This window comes from Gracilinanus agilis, chromosome 1 (genome assembly GCF_016433145.1).
Source record: "Gracilinanus agilis isolate LMUSP501 chromosome 1, AgileGrace, whole genome shotgun sequence".
In the NCBI taxonomy this organism is placed as follows: domain Eukaryota; kingdom Metazoa; phylum Chordata; class Mammalia; order Didelphimorphia; family Didelphidae; genus Gracilinanus; species Gracilinanus agilis.
The window spans coordinates 93,912,852-93,939,607 of record NC_058130.1 but is presented as its reverse complement, the minus strand read 5'-3'; the positions used below and the strand labels follow the sequence as shown (position 1 = coordinate 93,939,607).

Below are 26,756 nucleotides of genomic sequence, written 5' to 3'. Positions count from 1 at the left end.
ATCCTCTCTCCCACAAGGAAGACAAGGGGGTGCCCAGCTTCTGTTTGGAAACCTCCAGGGACATTTCCCACTAAAGAGGATTTTTGGATGAAAGCAATTTATTTCATCCAGGACACAGCTAGTGATTGGCTGGGATAATCAATCATGCCCCTTGAGTCTATATTTAAGAACAAACAAACAAATGATCAGTTTGGGAGAGTCCAAACTGGGAGTCAGAAATAGAGGAAGGAGTCTGGATCTTGAGAGCAAATTGTCCCATAGACATCAGCCACATCACTTTGAATTGGAGCTTCTAGACCAGTAGGAGACACTGCATCCATTAGAGAGCAGAGATAGACACTCTCCAGACAGACACAGAGACAGTGAAGCAGCTACTCCAGGAAAGGAGGAGCTCCCAGGAGCAGGACCTCTGACAGCCGAGAAGAGAGCCAGCTCTGGACTTCAGAAAGAGCTAGCCTTGACAGACAGAGCTGTGTGAGGACTCTAGAGAGGGGAGACCTTCATACAGTCTTGTGTGAGAGTTGTGAGTCCCCTTGGTGTACACAGACTGCCTTTTTGGGGGCTTCCCCACCATCGTGGTCCAAGTTTGTGCCTTCTTTTCCCACAGGTGCTTGCCGGAAGCCATCGAGGCTGTGAGACTTAGCAAGGCTACTCACAAACTCTGACAATCCAGCACGGCAGGTTGTCAGGAGGATGGAAATTCCACACACAGTTTACCCTATGTGACTCTTTTTACAGTGACATTCACTTGCATTGAAATTATTGCAATCAATATCCTTATCCGGCTCAAAGGAGACACAGAAAAACAATACAGGTTCATGGCAAGAACAATCACAGCCATAGACTCCCCACTATCCCAAAATAAACCCCTGTACAACCCCCTAGAGTATAGACATTTCCCCTAGAATCAGCCCAGCAAAAAACCAGCAGTTAGTGGATTAATGCAAGTTTCTAAACTCCCCAGAAAGAAAATACCTGGCCTGAGTTTGTTCCCAAACTCCTACAGACCAAAGAAACAGTGAAACACAAGGAAAAAAGGGGGATGATAAATTAGCACAGAATCACCCTACCAGAACAGCATTCTTATTGATCCTATAGCAGAAAGAACAGCATGGGAACAAAATTTGGACCAGACTGATATTATTGTATCTTATTAGATGTAATCAACTACCATAACTATCTCCTTGATTTATGATGGGAATGAATAGTATAACATGACTATATACATGATATAATTAGTTAAAATATAATTAACTATTATGCTTAGCTAGGAACTGATGTACTTGTACCTTACAGATGGCTGAAAAGAATAAGTTCCAATTAAGCCAGGCCATAATGAATAATTCTTGACAAGCTTACTTCTTTGTTTAACCACAGTAAGATGCCAATCTTGTGATGTTTCAAAAGTTAATATGTGATTTTGAAAGTATGGGAAAATCAAAACCTGTATGAGATCATAAAGAAAAAAAGGGTATAAAAATGAAAATCAGCAGATGGCACTAGAAGGAACAGCCTCTGCAATTTGACTTGCACTCTGGCTCATTTTCACTCCATTCTTCACCATGCCATCCCACCTCCAGAGACCCAACCAAGCGAAGAGCAGGCTCTTCGCAGGTGCTGTGTGGATATTAGAGGGAGACTGTACTCCAGGGATGTTTGGAGGGAATATTTCATAGCTACTATTCTAATTATGCCATCTTAGTAAGTACTTTTGCTGAGAAATTTGTCTATTCATGAGGTATAGTTTTATAAATACAATATACTCCGGGCATATTCTGAAGCCAGGAGTTGTAGCCATTTCTGGGTATTCAATCTATGAATGGAAATACAACTTGGTGTTATAGTGTAGGGGCTTCATTCAGGATATATTTGGTTCCCCTATGCATTTGTAGGGTCCCAAAGAAGTGATTCTCCATCTGGGACTTGGATATGATTGGATTACCTAGTTTTTTTAGCAATCCACTAGAGAAAAGTTGGCATTTCCCCACCTTTGTTTCAAACTAATTGTGTGGCCCATTTTCCAGTGTGCTTCTTTTACAAGTCAGACCAGACTCTTTCAGATAACATTTGCATGGTTGTATACTTAAGGAATAGTATCTGCTTATTACTCTATCCACCATAAATATGGAAACTGATATGAGCAATATGGATTCTGTATCCTTAGAATACTGTTGCCTAGCAATTTAAGCTCATTCATGTTCATTTTTTTAAACTTTTCAAAAAATAATTTTACTGATGCCTTTTTTAAAACATCATCAATGTTTTTTCTAGTACTCATCTTCCTCTCCCTCCCAGAGAGCCACTTCATAACAAATCATATTTTTAAAGACAAAAAAATGTAAAAAAGAAGAAGAAAAAGTGCCAGCAAGACTGATCAATACATAGGAAAAGTCTGAAAACGTGCAATGTTTCACACTTGTTGATTTCCCACATCTGCATATGGGTGGGATGGGTCTGTCTTCTCCTAGCTCTTCTTTCAAGTCATGCATATTCTTTATAATTTTGCAACATTCATTTTTTGTGTTGTGTTCTTTCAGTTTACCTTATTGTAAGCACTATGCTACTAGGTAGTGCTGTGATAGAGGACTGGGCCTGGAGTCAGGAAGACTCGTTTTCCTGAGTTTTCAATCCAGCCTCAGACATTTATAGCTGTGTGGTCCCGGCCAAGTCACTTAACTTTCTGTTGGCCTCAATTTTTTATTTATAAAATGAGTTGGAGAAGGAAATGGCAAACCACTCTAGTATCTTTGCCAAGAAAACCCCAAATGGGGTCATGAAGAGTCGGATGCAACTGAAAAATAACTGGACAACAATAGCAACAAAACCATTATGGGTATTGTTTTTATTTTTACTTTGCTGACTTTATAATTCTGCATCAGTTCATAGAGATCTTTCCATGCTTCTCTATATTCATCATATTTGTTATTTCTTATGACACCGTAATTATTCCATTCCATTAATGCACCATAATTTGTTTAATCATTCCATATTACTTGGTTTTAAAATTTTTGCTGTGACAAAAAAGTCCTGTTATGAATATTTTGGTGTATATAGGAATTTTCTTCTTAGCAATGTCCTCTTCCAGGCCCAAGCCTAGTAGTGAACTCTCTGGGTCAAAAGGTATGGGCATTTTAGTCACTTCATTTGTATAATTCTAAATTTCCTTCCAAAATGATTGTATTGATTCACAGCTCCACCAAAAATGTACTAGTGTACCTATCTTCCCATAAACTCTCCAGCATTGATTATCTCCATTTTTTGCTATCTTTGCCAATTTATAGATTGTGAGGTGAAACTTCAGGGCTGTTTTGATTTGCATTTCTTTTATGAGTGATTTGGAGTATTCTTGCATATGGGTTGTTAATAGTTTGAAAATTCTTATTTGGAGAATTGTTTATTCTCTATTTTGACCACTTATTTCTTGGGGAATGATTTTTGTTAATTGCTTATATCTCTTAGACATCAAACTTCACAAAGAAATCTGATATAAATTTGGTTTTTTGCCCAATCAACTATTGGGCAAACTTCTTATGCTAGGCGCATTAATTATGTTTATCCAGAAGGTATTCAGTTAAACATACATCTCCTATTCATGGTTGTTAAGAGTTATACAATCTGTTTCTCTTCTAATTTTTTAACGAATAATCTTTAATATTAAGATCATGTGGCCATTTAGAATAAGTTACAAAATATAGTGTAAGGTATTAATCCAAGCTTAATTTCTGCCAGACTATTTTCCTGGCAGTTTTTAATCATGTCATGAGTCCATATCAGTTTATCTGAAATTCTTATGGATTCTTTTTTCATAGGATAAGATTTGCCTGCTGGCCTAAAAACCGTGAGTAATCAACCCCAAGTGTTTAATCCTTTTTTGGGAACTGCACGCTTCTTTGAAGCTTTTCTGAATTGCTTTTAGCTTTTAAGTAGCCCAGTTGTACCCATAAAAGATGAATTTAGACATTCAGTTGGATATTTCCTCTGGGTTGAAGGGAAATCCCAGGAAAAATAGTAGGTACCCTATGCATTGCAGGGACTCAGAGGAATTTTCACCCCAGGTTTAAACTTGGTCTGTGAATGTAAGTCCAAATTAGATAGGTCCTTTAGTGAGAGGGGAAAAGGATGAGTGTTTTAACCCCCTCCAGGTCCAGCAGGTTTGGGTCATTACATAAGCACCAAGACAATGATTTGGTTTATCATCTAAAGTTTGAGGAGGTGACTTCTAGTCATCTCTCAGTACCTTAATTTCCATAGGGAGAGCCTTGTGTTTTCTGGTAGCTCTACAGGGACCAGGTTTTCTCTCTAAAGGAGGGGTAGTTTGATTTCCATTTTCCTTTTTCTCTTTCTTATATTGTCTTTTGGTTGGGATAGACCTTTGCAAACACTGAGACATGGGACACATTTTATAAAATGATGTCTAATTTGTTAAAAGCATATATCTAGAAGTAAATGTGATTCCCAAGCCCACTAATTATGGTGGAAGAATGTTAATGTCTAGATTGATATCCTGCATGGACTTTGTCAAAAAGCCCCCCTGATGATTTTTTGGGGACAATAAAATTTTAACTGGGGGAAGAAGGTGTTAAAGAATTTTCCTACAACTCTACAACAATGTGTGAAGAAGTTCCTTAAACAACATGAAAGGATTATAGAATTTTGGCCATTGAGTGAAGTCTGCTGATCCCATACAGTAAACTCTAGTAAATGGCTGGGAAAAGCAAATAGGGCTCCTTTGGCCTATATAAGAAAAGGTCAGGGGACTCTAAGCTGAAAGTCAGAAGGGAATCTGGCCCCTAAGAAGGAACTACTTCTTTTTTTTTAATATTTTATTTTTCAGAAAAATTTTCCATGGTTACATGATTCATGTTCTTACTTTCCCCTTCACCTCCCCTTCAAACCCCAGACCCATAGCCGACCTGCATTTCCACTGGTTTTAACATGTGTCATCAATCAAGACTTATTTCCATATTATTGATAGTTGCATTGATATGGTCGTTTCGAGTCTGCATCCCCAATCATAAGAAGGAACCACTTCTGGGAAGAGAAGATTTCTCTGTCCTCTCTGCCCCTACCCCCTCACCTCCATCAGCCATGCTGCTTTGAATCAGAGCTTCTAGACCAGTAGAAGATACCATATGCATTAGGCAGCAGGGATACACACTCTAGACAGACACAAATAGAAAGAGGACATTTCTGGAGGAAGGAAACCATTTCTAGGAGGAGGAATCCTGGCAGCAGAGAAGGGAGGTGAGAGAGAGAAGAGGTGGCCCTGCCAACCAAGAATTAGAGCTGTGTAAGGATTCTACAAGAGAGAAAGGATTTCCAGACCTTAAATCATTGGAGTCATGAGTTACCTCGGTGCCTTGCTTCCAATGGCCCCTGTTTGTGGTTACTCTTAGATGCTATATAAATGGGAGTATGCACCCCAAGTTTGTTTTATAGCTGCGGTTCTTACCATGCCCCCTTAGTCAATGCCTTCCTTGAAAGGTAATTGTATCAATTGGCTGATTGGTCATTGGCAATGGAGTCTTGTGATCTATAAGGTTGGTAGCGCAATCTGAGAGTAGCAGCCCCACTCTGAAGTCCCAACCCATGAATTTGAGTGCCATTAAGAGTACAACTTAGGGGAGTACCCCAGAAAGGATGCTAAATAAGTGTTCTGAAAGAGGGAACACATGGTAAAATGTTTAGGAGTTCAAGTAGCACTGAGCCATTGGAGTGGCTGTATAATAGAGCAGAAGGAATCCTGGACTGGAAGGTGAGATCTGACACATGACATGATCAACGAAAGAAAAAGATTTTTGAGATAGTTTAGTCCATCTCCTTCTATCCATTCATGAGAAACTGAGGCTGAGAGAGGAAATAACCTGCCCTAAATCACATAACTGACTAGTCAACTGCAGATGGTTTTCAGCAGCCCAGCAGCTAGATGGAATCTATGCATGGGAGGGCCAGGGGGATCAGAGCAGCAGGAAATAGAACTAGCTGCCTTCTCTTTGTCTTTCTCCTGATCATCCATTCTCCTATTAGGGCCCTTTTAGAAACCAGAAACTCAGGGGAATTCCCTGCAGATCATCTGTAACTGTGTGTCCACCATGTTTGGCCAGGTTGGTGGAAGTAGAATTCCCACATGCACAAACCATTCTCCCCTTTCCTTGAGGGAATGAGTAAAATAGGACTTGCATGCCACTTTGGAAACATGGACTACTTTGTAAGCTCCTTAAGAGCAAAGAACCCTATCTTATCTAAATTCTGTATCTTAATTAGAATCCACTATGGACAGCTGGTATGGGCCTGGAGTCAGGAAGATGCTTACTCTCTGTGTGAACCTGGACAAGTCACTTGCCCTCTGTCTGCCTCATTTTCTTCAACTAGAAAATGAAAATAGTCATACCTACCACTCAGGATCAAATGACATATTTGTAAAGTGTTTAGCCCAGTGTCTGGAGGATAGGAGGTTCATTTAAACACTGATTATCTCCTTTTCCCTTTTCTCCAGAATAGCTGGTAAATATTTGTTGAATAATTTATTGAAGATGCCAGAAGTATGCAAATATATACATATTATATATGTGTCTGTAGCCCTTATAAGTTCTGAGGATCTTTATCTCAATTCCCATTCTTACTGATGAGTTAAGGTTCTATCTCCTACTTGGGGCTACTGTCTTCTAGCCTAGGCTCTGATATAGTCTCCCCATATTGATCGCCAGTGATCAGCACCCCACTTGATGTGGTTAATTAACATTAACTAGCTTTCACAAAGGGATATTTGTTGAGAAGATATCGCAATTATAAAATATAGAAGTATAACCATTACCCCCTAACGCCTAGGGGTACGCTCTTCTCTGCCACCTTATCAGTCTCCAGAGAGAATGAGTTCAAACATGAAGCAGTTTCTACAAAGCATTTGCTGTGTCAAGTTTGCTTCTGAATGGATAAGCCTTTCCTTCTCGTGTGATCCTGCATGTGCGGATTCTCTGCCTGGCCCTTCTGTTCCATGCCGTTTTGGACACAAAAGCTGACTGTGCTGACAGCAGGCAGAGCGAGCCCAGCAAACTCTGAGGATGGGGTTCCCACTAGCCAGGCAGATTCTGTCCTGTCTGTAAACTTGATTTCCTTGTTTGAGTTAGCCTATAATCCACAGCTGTAGCATCCCAAGAGGAATGATGCAAGTCAGTTAAACAATAATTTGTAGAGTAACCTTGTGTTCACCATGTTCGACTCTTAATGACCCCATTTGGAATTTTCTTGGCAAAGATACTGAAGAAGCTTGCCATTTCCTTCTCCAGCTCATTTTACACATGAAGAAACTGAGGCAAATAAGGTTGTGACTTCCCCAGGGTCACACAGTTGGTAAGTGTCTGAGGCAAGATTTGAACTCAAGAAGATGTCTTCCTAATTTCAAGTCTAGTGATCTGTGCCACCTTGCTGTCCCTACTATTATCTACTAGAGCACCTACTTATGATAAATAACTCCCATTACTATAGCACTTTAAAGCTTACAAGAGAGGACAGCTGGGTGGCTCAGAGGATTGAGAGCCAGGCCTAGAGACGGGAGGTCCTAGGTTCAAATCTGGCCTCAGACACTTCCCAGCCGTGTGACCCTGGGCAAGTCACTTGACCCCCATTGCCTACCCTTATCACTCTTCTGCCTTGGAGCCAATACACAATATTGACTCCAAGACGGAAGGTAAGGGTTTAAAAAAAAAAACCAAAAAAAAAAACCTTACAAGACACTTTCTTCAAATAACATCCCCATTATAAATATATAAAATATATAAATATATAATACAAAATATGATATAATAAATAAAACTATAACAAATAAAAACATAATGAATAAATAAAATATTAAAATTACAACATAATATAATATATAATAAAATATATTTATGTATAAATATATAAAAGATATAAAAATCCAGAGAATGAAAGAGGTAATGTGATTTGTCCAAAGTCACTTATAGATATAGACGGCAAATGTCAGAACTGGGATATGAATGTAGCTCTCTTGATGCCAAACCTGGAGCCCTGTCTACTTTGTCTTTCTCTATGCTTAGCAGTGCTAGATATTCAAATTTCCTAGGCCATAGGTCATTATTAGGCGAGGAGAAGCATGAGGTTGGAGGAGAGTCTTGATCATTTGGTTCAGAAGCATTATTTTCCATCAATAAGTGTTTAATTAGATCTCCACAGACCCAAGGAACTGAATAGTCCCCTGGGACAACTCCTATCACCAAATTTAGGACCAGATGGATTGTGATTTAAACTTCAGAGGCTCAGAAAACTCAGATAAACATTCAAGAAGGGCGAACTCCCTCCTGGGGCAAACTTGGTTCCAAAGTTACTGAATTTTCACTTGCGTTCTCCACTAAGGACTTTGGGTGATCATGTTACCCAAGGCATTGTCTATTGTATCTTTGCTACATAAAGACCTCCCTTTAAGGTCTTATCAGAAAAGTGACTCTGGACTCTGCCTTTCTCTTATCCAGTGTTCCCTTCTCATTATACAACAGTGTACGTACAACAGTGGGAGGAATTTGTGCTTTTGACTTTTCATACTGTGTTACTAGCTGTTTCTTAATCTTGCCTCCTCTTCATCTTCCCCTTCCCCACTTTCTGTATATTTGCAAATACTGACCCCCATGTTTGGACAGGATTTTGCTTGAAATCCTTCTTAACTCAAGTTCTACTTTCTCCATCAAACCTTCCCTGGTCCTCCTTGTCTAGAAATGAGAACTCACTCTGAAACTCTGTGACCATTCTTGTGTACTTCATTGCATTCTAATCAGTGTTACATTCATGTATGTACCTCATCTGCATTGATAGATTGTATGCTTTTTGAGGGCAGGGACGATATGAATTTTCATCTTTACATCTTTACTGGACTTAGAATCTTGATAGGATAAATATCTGTTGAAATAATTAATCCTTCATTTTGCCAAAACACAAGCAAAAACTAGAAGAAAAGCAAAAAGTATCAAAGTCAAAATATATGTTTTAGTGATCAGGGGCAGAAACATATACACTTTATCTATCTATCTATCTATCTGTTTTTAGAAGCATATACATTTTAACAGAGGATCCCACAGGTCCTCTCTCAGTCAGAATTCATTATTCATTTTATATATTGGGTTGAGTATTTTAGGAGCCAAGGAATTTAGAGTTGGAAGAGATCTTAGAGATTATCTATTCTGCTCTCTACCCGCTGCTCTTATTCTGCAGATTAGGAAACTGAGAATCTGCCTGAGGTCAGATGATACGCTATAGTAAATAGCGTGCCAAAATGTAAGATTAGGAAAATATAGTTTCCTCCTTTGTAAAATGAAGAGTTGGACTAAATGACTGCTGAGGTTCCTATAACTCGTGAGTATGGAAGTTATAGTGACCCTGAGTCATCTATAAAAAGCTAATTGATGTTCTTAAAAAGGCAGGAATATGTATTGCACCTTTTGGAAAGATTTCCATCCAAAATATTGAGCGTTTTTTTTTTTAATTTTTTTTCTTTTAAACCCTTGTACTTCAGTGTATTGTCTCATAGGTGGAAGATTGGTAAGGGTGGGCAATGGGGGTCAAGTGACTTGCCCAGGGTCACACAGCTGGGAAGTGGCTGAGGCCGGGTTTGAACCTGGGACCTCCTGTCTCTAGGCCTGACTCTCACTCCACTGAGCTACCCAACTGCCCCCTCGTTTTGTTTTTTTTAATGGGACTTAAACGAGCAAATTCTCAGCTGTCTGAAAAATGTGGCCATCTTAGATGACTCATCCCCTAAGACCTTTGGAGAGTCGAGTGGAAAGATAATCAGTTGATTCATCTTCTTCGGTGATCATATATAAAAGCAATGACAGAAGAAAGAGGGTGAGATTTAGATTGGGAAGCCTCAGTACCACCGGAGACCAAGTCCTAGCCAGACTATCCATTCTCTAGGGATTGAGGAGGACTTGTATTTCTGAGTTTGAAACCACTTCTCCATGAAATTCTTTAAAGTGCAAGCCTGATGTTAGAATAGTTTGCCTTTTCTTTTCATTGTCAATGATAATAGATTAGTTTAGAAAGCATTTCTCTATAGGATAATAACATAATTTTTAAAACCCTCATATTTTTATAGCACTTGCAAAAAGTAATTTCTTCCCAATAACCCTGTGAGGTGGGATTGTCAGATTTTTAGAACGGGAAGGGATCTTAGAAGTTATTAAGTACCATACAGTGGTTTTTCCAAGGTTATGAAGTTTTTGTAGGCAGTCCATACCTAGGCATGCATCTTTAAAAATCAATAGCTATTAATAGTTCCATTCCTATCCATTCGGGGTCTGTAAAAAATGTAATGTTAAAAGGGATCTTCATTCTTAAAAAGGTTAGGAACTACTGATTTAGTCTAATCTCATTTTACAGACAAGGAAATACAATGTCTTAGGAAAAACTGGATTTGGTGTAAGAAGATCCAAATTTGACTCTGCTTTGGATACTTATGTGAACGTGGTCAAGCCATTTAGTGTTTCTTGACCCCCGTTTCCTCATCTGTAAAATGAGAGAGTTGGGTTAGGTCTTTTAACAGGGGTCGGCAACGTATGGCTCTTTTGAGGGCCAGATATGGCTCTTTCTGCAGGAGCCATAAAGTCAATTTTTTTTCAGGCACTGTTACAGGAGCGGCACTGTGAGCACTGTACGGCTCTCACAAAATTACATTTTAAAAAATGTGGCGTTTATGGCTCTCATGGCCAAAAAGGTTGCCGACCCCTGATCTTTAAGGTTCTTTACTGCTCTAAATTCTATGATTCAAGGTTTGATCCCAGGTTTGTTCTTGCAACCAGAACTCAAACCCAGGATTTCTGAATCTAAGACCAGCATTGTTACAGTTATTGTACTGCCTTTTCACTAAAAATGAAGGGGGGGCGTGTAGTATATGTGTGCACATGTATTATATACAATATACACACGCATAAATATATACATATCCATGTTTTACATATATGTATATATATGTATATATAATGTATATTTCAAGGAATCCCAGAAATCCATATATTTACTTCCATATTATAAAATTTTTTTAACCCTTATCTTGTGTCTTGGAATCAATACTGTGTATTGGTTCTAAGGCAGAAGAGTGGTGAGGCTAGGCAATGAGGGTTAAGTGACTTGCCCAGGGTCACACAGCTGGGTAGTGTCTGAGGCCAGATTTGAACCCAGGAGCTCTTGTCTCTGGCCCTAGCTCTCAATCTACTGAGCTACCCAGCTGCCCCCCTAAATGTTAAAAGAATGTTGGACATAGAATCTTGGCACCTGGACCCAAGTCTTAGCTACCTTCATACTATTTATGCCAAGTTATTTGGGGCTCTGGAGGCCTTAGTTTTATTATCTGTAAAATTTGATCTCTTATAACTCTAAATTCTTTTTATAAGTGTTAATTACTACTACTAATGAAGGTCTGTTATAATTCTAAGAAATTAAAGTGCCTCATCATGACATGGGGGTGGGGATAGTATTGGGTTTGGAGCCAAGGACTTGGGTTGGAGCCCCAGGTGTGGTACTTCTTCCTTAGTCACATGGGATAAATCCCTTTTAGTTTTGTCATTTATAACATGAGAGGGTGGGACCAGAGGACCCCTAAGATCCCTTCCAACTCTCAATTTTGGGATGATCCCATATGGCAAACTTTTTTTCCTTACCAGTCCTGTCCCTGATCCTTTCTGCTCTTCCTGGATGCTCCATATTCTGAATTTGAAAACGAGCTCATTTTCTATTTCATTTTTCCTTAAGGTCGAAAATCCAGAGATGAAAACTTTGCAAGACAAACTGGCTTCAGCAAACTTAAAGATGGTAGAATATCGCAACCAGATCCAAACTATCAAACAGGAGCTCAAAGTTGCACAAAAGGTATTACTGAGCTGCTTCTTGTCATAATAGGCCTCACCTTGGCCCCAAAGAAGGGCAAAACAGAGATGACTTTTTTTTTTTTGGGTTAAGGCCAAGCTCAGTTGAATTCCTAGGAGAGCGAGATTCAGGGGAGACTAGAACAATAGGTTGTATTTAGAAGTAGAAAATATTCAGTCACATGAAAATCAGGCAGTTCTTGCTGGGTGTGTCTCAAGATTCACTGACCTATTTTCTTCCTTTTCTCCCTGTCTCAGAAGGTACCTAATGTCTCTTCCCAATCTGCACCTTCATGGTCTTTTAGATATTGAATACAAATTCACCCTCTGTGCTCCCACCCCAAGTCCTATTGGGCTAAAAAAAGGGAGAGTTTACTATACTTACAATGTCCTAATTATTGTCAAATAGATGTCTGAATAGCAAACCATCTTTGACTTGGAAAATTGCCCCAGAAATGTGAAATTGGGATAGGTTACTGGCTCTAGTTGATTTATTTTGTTAACCTTTTGATATCTTTTATTTAATATCAACAACTACCATAATAGTCATGATAAAAGCTTTGTGTCCATAATGCTTTTTAGTTTACAAAGTATTTTCTTCACAACTACTCTATGAGCTAATATTTTTGTCTCAGTTTTATAGAAGTGAGAAACTGAGGCCTAGAAAAGGAGAGATTTGCCCGAGGGCTAGTCCAAAGTGAATCCTCTGACTAAATCCAGGGCACTTTCCATTATACTCAAAGGTTCCTTTCCAAAGAAAGGGTGTAGAGTTAGAATTAGGTCCCAATTGGTTTGTTATTTATTTTCATTTAAATAGTGATTGCGGCTAGAATTCTTTAGAGTCTTTCCTCTCTGCTGGAGCCTTTTATATTAGCCAAGATTTCTGAAACAGTCTTCTATTGTGGAAACAAGCTGAAAAAGCTTTGTACACATGGCTCCGTTTCAGTTGACAGGCATGAAAGAGGCCAAGTTTATAAATCGAAGCATACTCTTTCAAACTTAAAATCTCCAGTCAGCTTTGGGCATAGACCTTCCCTGATGTCACCCGTAGTCTCCCTCAAAAGCCCCCGACAGTGTCCCCCCACTGTGCCAGATTGACACGTTCTGTTCCCTCTTCTTTTGCTCCTCTTTAGAGGGGCTCCCTATTTGTCTTTGCCCGATTCTAATGCTGTGGCAGGGGAGGATGTGGGGCCAAAGCTTGGCAAATCCGCCATGCGGAATGTACTTCCTGTAATTATCTAGAATTAGCCAAGGTTGAGGCAAAATGGGAAACAGGTTGAAAGAAACACAGGCTTTGCCATGGCCAAGTTTATGTTTCATCTGTCATGTGCTGGGGGGAAACGAGTTGGATCTGGAACGAGAGCTTTCTGCCTCTTGGGTTGAAGGTTGTTTGTTCTGAGCCCCAGCAGCTGGGGGGACCGTGTAGGCATTCTGGGTCTCCATCAGGGCCAACCTCACCCCGTTAGCCCCGTCCCTGATCCCCATGGGGCAGGGTCCCGGAAGGGGGTCGGCGGGGGTTCACACGCTGTAATGGGCACTAATCCCGCTGGCCCCTGATTTGTAGGTTTTAGCAAACGAAGTTGGGGAGGAAGTCAACATTCAGCAACTGTTATCTTCCCCTGGGACTTGGCGCGGTCGGGCCCAGCAGATTCTTGTTTTGCAGAGCAAGGTGAGTTACGGCTCTGGGTTCTCTCATCCCTAACTTGTAGATAATGAAAAAAGAAGTGATTGGAGTCTTCAGCAGGTAGACCGTCCCAGCTGGAATGTTAGAAGCAGAACAACCCCCATGTCAGCCATGTCCTACCTCACAAAGCACCATCTACACCACAGCCCCCGTGCCCTCCTGCTCCTGATTCCCAATGGCTCTGGTGGATAGCAGAGTTGGGGCTCAATCCTAGATCCGGGGACCTCCCTCCCATAGTACACAGCCTTGGCAGCAGACACCCGAAGCCTCCAATTCTGTTTCGGGGTATCTACAGGGGCCCAAAGACATTGACCGCAGTAATGGCGGCTCTTTCTAAATAATTGTTCAGATTTCCCGTTTCCATTTTTGAGTACAACACACTCCATCTTTTTATTGTCAGAGCTGGAAGGGACTTCACGTCATTTATTTATTTATTTTTCAAATTTAAGAGGATTTATTCTGGACTGAAATCCCAAGATAAAGAGCTTTTTCATTTGCAGCAAAACACAAAAAGAGGATCCTATGCGAAACTATGAAGCTCCATTTCACAACACAGGCTTTTTTCCCCCAAAGTACTTAAGAAATTCTACCTGTGACTTTCAAAACTGCCCTGATTGTCTGCTCTTCCTTGTGAATGGAAGGGACCTTTAGAACATGGATCATAGAACGTCTGAGCTGGGAGGGAACCAGAAAACCTTTAGCTCAGCTGCCCCACATTACAATACAGATGAAGATACTCCTGCAGAGGGCGGGTGGGTTTGCCTAAGATCACACAGTGAATAAGTGACAGAGAAATTGGAGTAGGTCCCCAGTCTCTGGGCCTTTTCCTTCCTACCTCTCATTTGCCAGTGGTTGCACACACTACAGTTTGGGTTCAAGGAGAGTTGGCTGTGTCTCCATGTTGGCCCAGCTGGGCACAATGCCTTAGAGCTTCTCTTGTGGCCTATGCATTGTATTGATGTTGTGATTCAAGCTAATGGGCCTTTGAAGGAGATAAAATGATGTTATGAAGGGGGCAGCTGGGTAGCTCAGTGGATTGAGAGTCGGGCCTAGAGATGGGAGGTCCTAGGTTCAAATCCATCCTCAGACACTTCCCAGCTGTGTGACCCTGGGCAAGTCACTTGACCCCCATTGCCCACCCTTAGCACTCTTCCACCTATGAGTCAATACACAGAAGTTAAGGGTTAAAAAAAAATGATGTTATGGTTTAGAGATATCCAAAGTAGCCATAACCACTTTTCCTAATCACATGTATGAAAAATTAGGGGGCGAGGATGGGATTTACCATTGCCCTTTGTCCATGGTATCAGCGAATTCTGGTTCCTACCTTCTCTTACCTTGGTCAAGCTTGTTCCCTTTGCACATTTGACAGACACTCTGGGAGGACATTATGCTTTTTTTATTTTAGTGGATTAAATGGACTTGCTCAGTGCTAGGTTCAGACCTCTTATACCCATGGAACTTTATTTTTATATTCTCCCATAGCTTCGAGAGCTCGAGAATCAATTAGGTCCACTCCGGAATCGTTCCTTTAATAATGAGGAGGAGATGCCAAACCACTCAGAAACAAAGAAAATTTCAGCTCAAGAGAAAAACCTTTTGAAGATTCGTGTCTTGGAGAAAGAAAAGAAGGATTCAATTGAGGTAAAGAGTCTTTCTATGACTGGGATTCCAAGGCTATAAGCTAAGTACTTCCAGAGATACTGGGCTAGCATTTAGGACACTCATCCATTCCAATTTTCATAGACTCATAGTATATTAAGCTATCATGTTTGCAATTAAACATTTATTAAATACTACTCATAGACAAAACACTGTGCTGGGGATTGTGGGAGATTTAAATCTTAGATAAGACATGGTTCTTGCCCTCATGGAGCTAATAGTCTATTTTAGGCATAAACTACAAATACAGATAATTATAGGGCAGCTAGATGGCACAGTGGATAGAGTACTGGGCCTGGAGTCAGGAACTCATCTTCCTGAGTTCAAATTCTACCTCAGATACCAACTAACTGTGAGACCCTGAGTGAGTCATTTTACCCTATTTGCCTCAGTTTCCTCATCTGTCAAATGAGCTGGAGAAGGAAATGACCAACCACTCCAGTATCTTTGCCAGAAAAACTCCAAATGGGGGTCACAAAGAGTTGGATGTGACTGAAACAACAAACGACTGAACAACAAAATAATACAAAATATTTATTATATGTTAAGTGTACCATAAAGGTGTAAATAAAGTACTTACAAAAAAGTGTTCATGAAATCTTGGGGGAACATTGTTACTGATGGTAAGTAATCAAGGAAGGCTTCCTGAATAAAGTGGCATTTGAGTTAGGCTTTAAAGGATGGTTAGCAATTCAATAGGTAGAGAAAGGGAGAGAAATAGAAGAAAGTAGAAGAAATAGCTTGTGAAAAAGGCACCTAGAGAGGTGAGCAAGCCCCAGGGGTGGGAGGGTGGAGTTTGGGAGACCAGTTTGACTGGAGCATAGAGTCCCCAGAGAAGAATAAAGTGAGATGAGACTAGTAAGCTAGAATGATGCCAGATTTGAGTAGGACTTAAATGCTAGAGGCAGATTCATTTTGAATTTTACTCTGGCAGTGAGAAGGAGCTATTCAAGGCTTTTTTGAGTGGAGTGGTGATGCCATACTATGCCCAAGTCAGCTTATTTGGTGGGGGGATTTAGGGCTGGAAGGGTCTTTAGAGATCGTCTAACCAAACCCCTCATCTTAAAAACTGAGCCCCAGACAGGGGAAGGCACTTACTGGTACTAGGTCACACCCAAGATAAGTTAACTGAGCTGGGATCCAAACCCAAAGTCTGACTCCAAGTTGGACTGGATTCAGGTTCTCTTCCTGCTACAACAGATTCTAGGGAGTGTGTGTGTGTGTGTGTGTGTGTGTGAGCTTCCACACTTGACAAGCTGCTGTTCTGCCAGACCTGGAGTGCTGGCCTGAGTACTATTGAGTGGTTAGAAAGCCTGTTTTACGTGGTTCAGCCCTAAGGCTACACAGACAACTACTAGAAAGTATCAGGGCTGAGTAGGTCTCTGCCAATCAATCTTCCCCACCTGAGGTGGGTGTGTTGTTTTAGGTGAGGTTGCACCAGGAGATCATTAGCCTAAGACAAGGTATTGAAAAGTTCGAAAAAGTGAGTTTTTTTAGTGTGGAGATTAGGTTTTTCCAACTGCCTGGTGCAGTGGGGGTGTCCAGTAGGAAGTGAGAGAAGAGTTGATTCTGTTGAAATGGAGTTGCAAGGAGCCCTCATGAAGCAGGCAGTGCCTGAGCTGGACCTCAAGGGGGCAGCTGGGTGGGCCCAGTGGATGGAGAGCCAGGCCTAGATTCCAATGTGGCCTTAGGTCCTAGATGTGTGACCCTGGGCAAGTCACTTAACCCCTCTTAACTACTCCTTGCTGTTCTTCTGCCTTAGAACCAATACAGGTTATTGATTCTAAGACAGAAGGCAAGGGTTTTAAATAAATAAAATTATCAGGAAAACATGATCAAAATGGAGTGGAGGCTGATAATGGTGTCTTCAGGAGTCAGGAAGAAGGCCAGTTCAAAGGCGGCAGGATGCTGAATCAGGGGTAGATAAGTTTAATTAGAGAAGCTGGGGAGGGATTGGAGATTGCAAGGTTGTTGAAGGATGTTGAAGGCTAATGTGGAAAGAGCCCTCCCTGGATTTGGATCGAGAGGTCCTGCCTTGGCCAAGTCAGCCTGAATTTTGTGGTACTGTTTCTTCATCTGTACATAATACCAGTGGGTGGTGCTGGGAAAAGTTCTGCATCTGTTCTGTTTCCTCTTCCCTTTTGGAAGGGGCTCAGCTGAACCCTTCTTTTCCAGGCTTCTTCCTCCTGGGGGTGGGTGAGGGTGCAATCTTTTCTTCAATCATCACCTTCTCTTCCCCACTTCGGTCTTCTCTGGAAATTTAATCAGCTACACCCTATTTCAACAATTATCTTGATTTATCTTGGAGGTAACATAATGGCCTTCAGATCTACCTGGTCTGTTTTTTTGATTATCTTATGGTGTTTGTATAGGATTAAAAGTCCCTCAAGTTAGGACTATTCCTAAAACTTGGACAGATTTGCCTCTCTGTTCTATTTTAAATTTTGTACATTTCCAGCTAACCCCTGACTTCTTTATATTTAGGTTGAAATAGACTTTTTGGGAAATTTTCTTTAGCTTTCGAAGAGATAGATCTCTGTTTGAAGGTGCCTGGAGAGGCTCAGTAGCTTATCTTAATCTCTTCCTTCTGTCCTGAAATTCATCCCTCCTTCACTTTCTCCTTTTATCATCGTTGAGTCACAAATTTTTTTTCAACTTGGCTTATTATGTCTTAGGTGGAACAGGGAGGCGATCTCCCTGTTGCTACTTCTGCTGAGCTCATGTAAAGCTGACTTCTTCCTCTTAGCTGGCTATCTCACAAGTTGGGTGTGCCTCTTTATTTTTAAATTTTATTTTTTATAGATTATGTCTTTTGTGTTTCTACTTCTCAGTTCATTCTCTGGAGGTAAATATTCACAAGTTAACTCTTCAAATATGAAATCTATAGCTGTTTATACTGTTCTCTCAGTTCTACTCATTTCACTCTTCATTATCTCATGTAGTTCTTTCCAAGTTTTAAAAAACTAATCTGCTCATTGTTTCTTATGGCATAGTAGTATCCCATCACAATCATATACCACAATTTGTTTAAGCCATTCCCCAATTGTTGGACATCCCCACTATTTCCATTTCTTTACCACCACAAAGAGAGGTTCTATAAATACATTGGAACACACAGATTCTTCTCCTTTTTCCCTGATCTCCTTGGGAAATAGACCCAGCAATGACCAGCAAATGTTGCTGGGACTAAGGATAAAAGAACTCTCTGGTATAGTCCAAATTCCTCTCAGCACCAAGAGGGATTGTTTGTACCTCCAAACTACAAATCTTCAAATGCCAGTTAGTTCTCAAACCCTTATTACATATAAAATAAGGGAGCAGAATTAAATTGCCTTCCAACTCTAAAGTCTATGTCCTGTGCCAGATTCTGAATTATGTAGGCAGTGGGGGAAATGGAAGGAGGCCTTTAGATATTTTTAAGTCACAGCCCAATATAAAATTGATGTTTTAGGAATGGCTGGCTTGTGGTTTTATATAGGAATAGATTAAGTGAAAAGACCATTTAGAAGGCTGTTGAAGGCCAGGATGAAGGCTTGTACTAGTATGGTGGCTATGAGAAGGGAGAGGAAGGAGCAGGTTAAGTGCCTACTTTGTTTTAGAACAGCAGTAACTGTTCCACAACTAGAAGCCTCTGGCTGGTTCATAAACTGCACTAGTCTCTCTTAAGTCTTCTAATATTTTCCTAAATACAATAAAATCAAATAGTAACTTGCAGAATCAAGAGCTAGAAGGGACCTTGGAGGCCCACTATTCACTCTAAGCTAGCCCATTTCGCCTTTGAACAGTTCTAATCATTAGGAATGTCATTATTCATAGTAGTGGCAGTAATCTCTCATCTCATCTTAATTGAATAAGGTTCATATAGCAGTAGTCTTGGGACAGGTTACTCTTCTGCTATTATTCTTTTATGGCTAAAGGTTCTGTTCATTGTTGTACTGATGGAAATAATGACTACTTTTTCTAATTGAATTGAAATGTTTGGGGATGTAAGCTAATTTTCTGTAGGCTCATTGAAAGCATTGCTGGGAGAACTTGAATAGAACTTCCTATAACAGGGATCATATAGATGTCATCTTGCTCTAATAATGGTTTTGATTTAGGATAGGATCATAGAATTAAGGGAACTCTTTGTGCTGCAAGGGACCTCAGAGACCATCTAATCCAACCCCTTTGTTTTATAGATAAGGAAAATGAGGGCCCTGAGAGATCCAGAGATTTGTCCAAGTTCATAGAGGTAGTAGTCATTAGAAGTGGGATTTGAACCTAGATTTTCTGACTTGAGAAATAATGTTCTTTCTATCATATACCATACTATCTCCCTCAAAGACCTTTCTTCTCCTAGTTCTCCATACTTTAATTATTTTGTATTCTACATGATTTAAAGATTATGAGTCTCAATAAAACATCATTCTTTTTTGAAGATGGACAAGATGAAAGATGAGAATGAAATAAATGGGGGGTGGAAATAGGGTGGAGGGTAATACACAGCAGTCAGGAAGGTGAAAAAGACTCTAATAAAGGCTTCATTTCTCAAATACATAGAGAACTGAGCCAAATATATAAGAATACAAGTCATTTCCCCATTGGTAAATAAATGGTCAAAGGATATGAACAGGCAATTCTCAGACAAAGTAATTAAAGCTATCTATAGTCATGTGAAAAAATGCTCTAAATCATGGTTAATTAGAGAAATTCAAATTAAAATAACTTTGGAGTACCAACCTATACCTATCATATTGGTTATTATGACAGAAAAGGAAAATGACAAAAGTTAGAAGGGACATAGGAAAATTGAGACACTAATGTACTATTGGGTGAGTTGAGAACTAATTTGGCCATTCTGGAGAGCAATTTGAATCTATGTCCAAAGGACTATAAAACTATATGTACTCTTTGACCCATTAATACCATTACTAGGCTTGTATCCCAAAGAGATAAAAAAAAAACAAAAAGGACCTATATATTCAAAAATATTTATAGCCGTTCTTTTTGTGATGGCAAAGAGTTAGAAAGTGAGAGGATACCCATCAATTGAGGAGTGGCTAAGTTGTGGTATATGATTGTAATGGAATACTATTTTACGATAAGAAATGACAAAGCAGGAAGTTTTCAGAAAAACCTGGACTTACGTAAACTGATTCAGAGTGAAGTAAGCAGAACCAAGAAAACACTGTACACAGTAAGAACAATATTGAATGAAGAATAACTGTGAATAACTTATTCTCAGTAATACAATAATCCAAGATAATCCCAAAGAACTGCTGGATCTAAATCCAGACCAAAGCATATTATATTTAACTTTCTTCATTTTTTTGTTTGAGTTTTCTTTCACAAAAGGCTTAGTATGGGAAAATATTTCAAAAAACGCCCCAATCACCTTTACCTTCCATCATGGAATCAGTACTGTGTATTAGTTCTAAGACAGAAGAGCAGTAAGGGCTAGGTAATGGGGGTAAAGTTTGCCCAGAGTCACACAGCTGTGAAGTATCTGAGGCCAGATTTGAACCCAGGATCTCTTATCTCCAGGCCTGACTCTCTCTCCATTGAGCCACCTAGCTGCCCCCAGAAAAATGTTTTGCATGATTTCACATGTAAAATCTATATCAGATTGCTTACTATCTCAGCAAAGGAGGAAGGAAGAGAAGGAGGAAGAGAACTCAGGACTCACAATTTTAAAAATAAACAAAAAAATTAAAAAAAAACTAATTTAAAAATGTAATTGGGAGAAAAATAAAATAGTATTTTAAAAATTCATTCTGGCACCTAGTCCAAGATGGTGTATCCATGTGAACCTTTTGGTGGGTCCTTCATTGCAGCCATCTTAGCTCAGGTACTTTTAATAGACATCTCATGGCTCTCCTGGCCTTCAGTGGACAGTGTAGGGGGCCGGTGGGCCTTGATACTGAGGGGCTGAGCCTCAGAAAGTGGTCTGTATACATTGGGAGATGGCTTCCTCCAAGCTACTGGAGCACATGCAGATGAGAAAGCAGCATAGTCCAGCCAGATGGATGACCTGCTTTCTTCCATGTTACTGAAAGATTATTGAAATGTCTAAGAAGTAGACAGGATCAATAATGTTGTGAAGTCTCCTGTCTCTAGAAATGACCAAACCCGAAGAGATGAGTACAAAGAGAGAGAAAACAGCTGCCAAACACAGTCACGACAGTCCTAGAAGCCACCAATTCCTTCCAGATGTTACAACATTGACAGTCAAGATCTACAGCTAGGGAGAGCACATGGAGAAGAACCATGAGACTAAGGCTCACAATTGATGCCTGCTTATGACCACTGAACAGAGAAAGTTATGCAGAAACTTCAGACCAACTTTGACATGGTTAAAAAAACATGTAAGGCTTTGTTTGAGGGCATGATTCCCCCTTGTTACTCCTGGGATGGCCAAAAAGGTTTTTTGCATTAAGGTTTACCAGGAAGCCCAGAAGTTGAAGGAAACTAAAGTAGAAAAAAGAGAAGCTCAAAAATGAAAGAACAAAGAAACCAGAGAGTCAGGAAACTCCTTCAGTTTGATGACCTGAGTTTTCAGATAAAGTTAATCATCAATTATATGGTACTTTATAAAAATGCCCCCCCAAACCTCCCCACCCACATTTTTCTTAAAAAAATTTATTTTTATGAATCAATGTTATATCTGAGTAATTACAGTTAATAATTTGATCTGTGATAGTGCTCCAGTTCCAGTATAGTTTGTTGAATTCTCAAGAATATTTTGAGGTCTACATTTATAATATCTGCATTTGTAATCTGTTAGTTTGTAAAAAATAATGAGCTTCTTGTGTATAATTTTACCCAATTGGTATTATTCTTCAAGGTATCTGGTGGATCCAATATTTTTATAGCCTGATGTGAAAAGTTTCAATTTCCCAAGGCTGTCCTTTACTGTGCATTACATTCCCAATCAATTATTCTCTCTTTTGTTTCTATGGTGAGACCTGCCAGTATAGAATAAAGTTTTTCTATTCTGCCAGTTATTTCTGCTGTGCAGGCCATAAATTCTGTTTTCACAATTTTTAATTTCTCTTTTAAACCATTCAGAAACATTCTGCTGTGCTTCTATGCTTTCTTGGAAATGTCTGCTTCATCAAATATTTTTTTCATTTTCCCTTGTCTTGCAATATTTATTCATAGATGTCTGGAATCATTTAGTTGAGTTGCAGGCCATATTCTTTTCTGTTATTAATTTCTTCCTTGTTAACTTACCTATTTATGCTTCAGATCTTTAAATGAGTTTTCTTCCTTCTGAGATCTTGGGCAATTTCAAGTTGTTGGGTTTTTTTTCTTATAGTCCCCTATTGATCATTTTCTGACTCCTTCCTTATGGGTGATGATGGACTTCAGAGCTGTCTTGGTTTTCCTCCATGCTGGACAATTTATGTTTCACTGTTCTCAGGCTCTGCCTCACAAGATGTCTGGGGGCACAGGACTGGCTCTGGATGTATGCTGGGTTATTTCCTTTAGGAGTAGTAGAGTACCACTCAGCCACACATATGAATTTTGTCTTTCATTCCTCAGTTCTCTGACCAAGCTCTGTTGCGTCACAGAGGAAGCTTCTGCTTTTTGGATTTCTTTGGCATGGAGAGGAGGGTTGGAGTAAAGTTGAATTCAGCTACAAATCCAAAGATCAGCTTGTGCAGCCCTGATAATGTGGTAGACGGTGAGGAAAGAGATGCTGAGTGAACAAGGTAGGGGTTGGGGATTTCTCAGCTCTAAGTTCACCAAATTTTTACCTCATTAGAATTCTTAGTGGCAATGGAGACAGGTAAATTTGCTTTTAGCTATTGTTTACAATTCTTATTTTGTAGAGGTTGTGAGGATTGGAGAGAATGCTAGTCATATGATCTGCATTAGTCAGGAAGCTTAGACTATTAAGGATAATCCTTCTGTAATTTCTGATAGCAGTGATCTGATCCTGGATTGCTATCATAGATTTTTCTGTTTCTATAAACAAATTTGCATGACTAAAGCCATTTGTTCTATACTACTTTGCTGTTATGGCAAACAGGCAGTCAACAGGGATTTGGGTGCTTACTGTATGCCTAGCACTATGTTAAGAACTAGGGATACAAATATAAGCCAAAAAGAAAGAAAAAAGACAGTCCTTATCTTCAAGGAACTTTATATTCTAGTCATGGAAGACAGTATCCAAAATGGAGCTGAAAGGCTGAGCTGGGGTAAGGAAGGCAGGGCTTGCTGTTGAAGTCCAGAAAGAATGAGAGCCAGGGAGAGAATAAAGGTTGACTAGCCTGGGCCTCTTCCCAAAATGAGGGCTCCAGGAAGAACTTGCCAATGGAAGAATAGGGCTGGCATGGCAGAAAGAAATTCTAGGATCAAAAGCTATGATGATGGATGGATATTCTAGGGTGAGAGAGCAGCTGTAGCAAAGGCCAGAAAGTCAGAAGCAGTCAGGAGGGGAATGAATTAATGCTTCTTGGAGTACTTTTTGATTCAGCTCTTGGATTTTAGCCATTTCATAGGCTCCATCTTGTGACAAACCACTTTGGGTTACATTTAACAAATTCAGTGGCATATACCTCTGGTCAATCTTTAATAATAATAGCTAATATCTATAAATGCTTATTGTGCTAAGAGCCTTTCAATTGCCTCACAACAACCCAGGAGGAGATTCTATTATTCTACATTTTATAGCTGAGGAAATCAAGGCAGGCAGAGGTTAAGTGATTTGTTCAGGATCATAGAGTCCAAGGCTGGATTTGAACTCATGATTTCTTGATGCTAGGCCCAGGGCTCTATGCATTGCTCCACCTAGCTGCTTCTATTTCTTTTGCTTTTACTATTTCTTCATGAGGCAATTGTCTGTTCCAAAAGCATTTCTGTAAACTTTAAGCTTGTTTTTTTTTCTGTTCTCAAAATATCAATTCTTTTCCTTGTCAAGAGAGTGTCAGTCTTCCTACAGATGCTTTGGGGGGTGACTTGCCCTATATTTTACTTAACATTTTATGCTTTTTTGTTTGGACACCTTCTAAATCCATTGTCATCCAGTTTATCATTACAAAAATATAATTGGAGACTGATATAACAGAGGTATTCATGGCCCTAAATGTATATTTCCTATAAGCTTTGTCTTCAGGGTGCCAATTGATCTCTTAATATGCTAAGCCTTAGCTTTTTCCTTAATAACCTTGAGTTGATGTGTCTTGCCTAGAGGAGACCAAAGTATTTGTAAGCACTGCCTTCATCTATTGCTTCAAGCCCCAAACCATTTGGTCTCTTTCCTTCCTTGCTGCACCTTAAGAATTTTATACTTATCAAGTCTAAATGGCAGTTTGGTATCAGAGGAGAAAGTTTCCATGAATCGAAATAACTGTTTAATGCGCTTTTCATTAGAGAACTTAATGTTGTTCATTTATATCAAGTGATTAATATGATGTTGTGGTATAACTTCTTTTTTGACTTAGAAGCCATGCTCAGTTCTAGTCAGAAGTGATGCTAATGGATTTCATGCCATTCAAAACCAGAGTGGACTTTGTATATCATATTTTTAATCAACTGTTCTTGAAGTTACTTGAGTTTTGTTGGTGTGTTTTAAATCGAGAGCAGGTATTGTTGAGAGTACAACCATCAGTCAGACTTAACAACTTCAGTGTTTACTTGACATCACCCACAGTCAACCCCTTTTATCTAATCTGTTGGCAAATCTTATCTTTTCTACCTTTAAAATATTTCTTGTGTATGTCCCTTTCTCTCCACCCACATAGCTACCACCTTACTTTAGGCCCTCATCCTCTTTTTACCTGGGTTATTTCAGTTGCCTTCCAACTGGTCTTCTTCCCTCAATCTTTCCACTTCACTCCATCCTTCATTTAAAATCACAGTGATTTTTCTAAAGCATAGATCTGGTCACGTCACTCCTTCTGGAAACTAGTGGTTTCCTATCACTTCTAGGATCAAATATAGAGTCTTCTGGCATTGATAGTTCTTTATAACTAGGCCCCTTTCCTGCTTTTCCCATCTTTCTACTTGATTACCCCCTGTATGATCCAACTACATGTTCTTGATACTTTATTTCTCATCTCCATACCTTTGCTCTGGCTGTTTCTCATGCTTGGAATGTTCTGCCTCCATCCTTCTGCTTTTTAGTTTTCTTGGCCTCTTTTAAGACTTAACTCAAATTCTATCTGGGAAAGAGAAGGCTTTTCCCAGTCCCTGCAAATAGTGCCTTCCCTTAATATGCCTTCCCCTCGGAAATTATCTTCCTTCTATTCTCTCTTTCTCTTGAGACTCTCTCTCTGACAGTCTCTCACTCTCTCTGTCTCTCACTCTGTCTCTGTCTCTCTCTCTATCTTGTTATGTTATTTAGATATGGTCAGCTTATTTACATATTGTCTCTTTCATTAGAATATAAACTATCTAAAAGCAGGGAGTGTTTTTATTTTTCATTATATCCCTGATACTTATCAAAGTACCTGCTGTGTAATGGCTTGTTGACTAATTGATTATTTGGGCATCAAGTCCTCCACCATTCTGACTATACTTGAATTTTCATTCTCTAGCCTGATAAGTGTAGGCATCCCGTAAGAGTCTGTCTTCTCTCAATAGATAGATAGATAGATAGATAGATAGATAGATAGATAGATAGATAGATAGATAGATAGATAGATAGATAGATAGATAGATACTCTCTCCCTTTGTGATCTCATCAGCTACCAGCTGTTCAACTATTATCTCTAGGGAGATGACTCCCCAAATCTTTCATGAACTTCAATCATATGTTACCAACTTCTTCCTGAACACATCCACCCAAACGTCCTGTTAATTGTCTCAAACGTAACATGTCCAAGATGGAAATCACATTTCCCCCCAATCTTATGCCTATAAACTTCACTATTTTTGCTAAAAGTAGCTTTCAGGTGATTGGTATCATTCCTGATTCTTTGCTCTTCCTATCCCATCATTTTCCAAGCTTTGCCAACTCTACCTCCATGACATCTTTCACATCTGTTCCCTTCTCTCGAACCTTATTTAAGACATCCTCACCTCTTGCCTAGACTTCTGCAATAACATGCTAACTCATCTCCTTATTTCTAGCACCTTTCCACTCTCATCCATCCTTTATACAGTTACCAAATTGATACTAAAACAGAGGTCTGACCAGGTTACTCCTTTGTTTAAAAATCTTCAAAGACTCCCTATTTCCTCTAAGATAAGATGCAAAATCTTCAGCTTGGCATTCAATCCCCTTTGCAGAATGACTGGAATCCTCCTTTTCAGTCTTATTTCATATTATTTCCCTTTACAGACTCTCCATTATAGTCAAATTGGCCTAATGGTTGTACTTTGTGTACACAACATTTCATTTCCTGCCTCTGGGTCTTTGCTCAGGTGGTCCCTAATGTTCCTCAAGGACCTCTACCTTTTCGAATCCCTATCATCATTCACAGTATAACATAGGCACCACCTCCTACATGAGACCTTTTATTATTCTCCATTTGAAAGCCCCTCTGCCATCCAGTTTGTTAGCTATCCCTCTGTGCGCTTTTTTATCCAAGTTCTTGAAAGCCTTTTAA

At 39.7% G+C, this 26,756-nt stretch overlaps 1 protein-coding gene across 1 annotated transcript in view; it reads left to right on the top strand.

The window, feature by feature from the left end:
* Positions 1-26,756, top strand: part of CCDC13 (coiled-coil domain containing 13) — a 100,289-nt gene that overhangs the window by 27,934 nt on the left and 45,599 nt on the right. Inside the window, exons 5-7 of the mRNA XM_044656976.1 lie at positions 11,758-11,874; positions 13,435-13,539; positions 15,040-15,198. Coding sequence (XP_044512911.1) covers positions 11,758-11,874; positions 13,435-13,539; positions 15,040-15,198 — 381 coding nt within the window. The remainder of the gene's footprint in view (positions 1-11,757; positions 11,875-13,434; positions 13,540-15,039; positions 15,199-26,756) is intronic.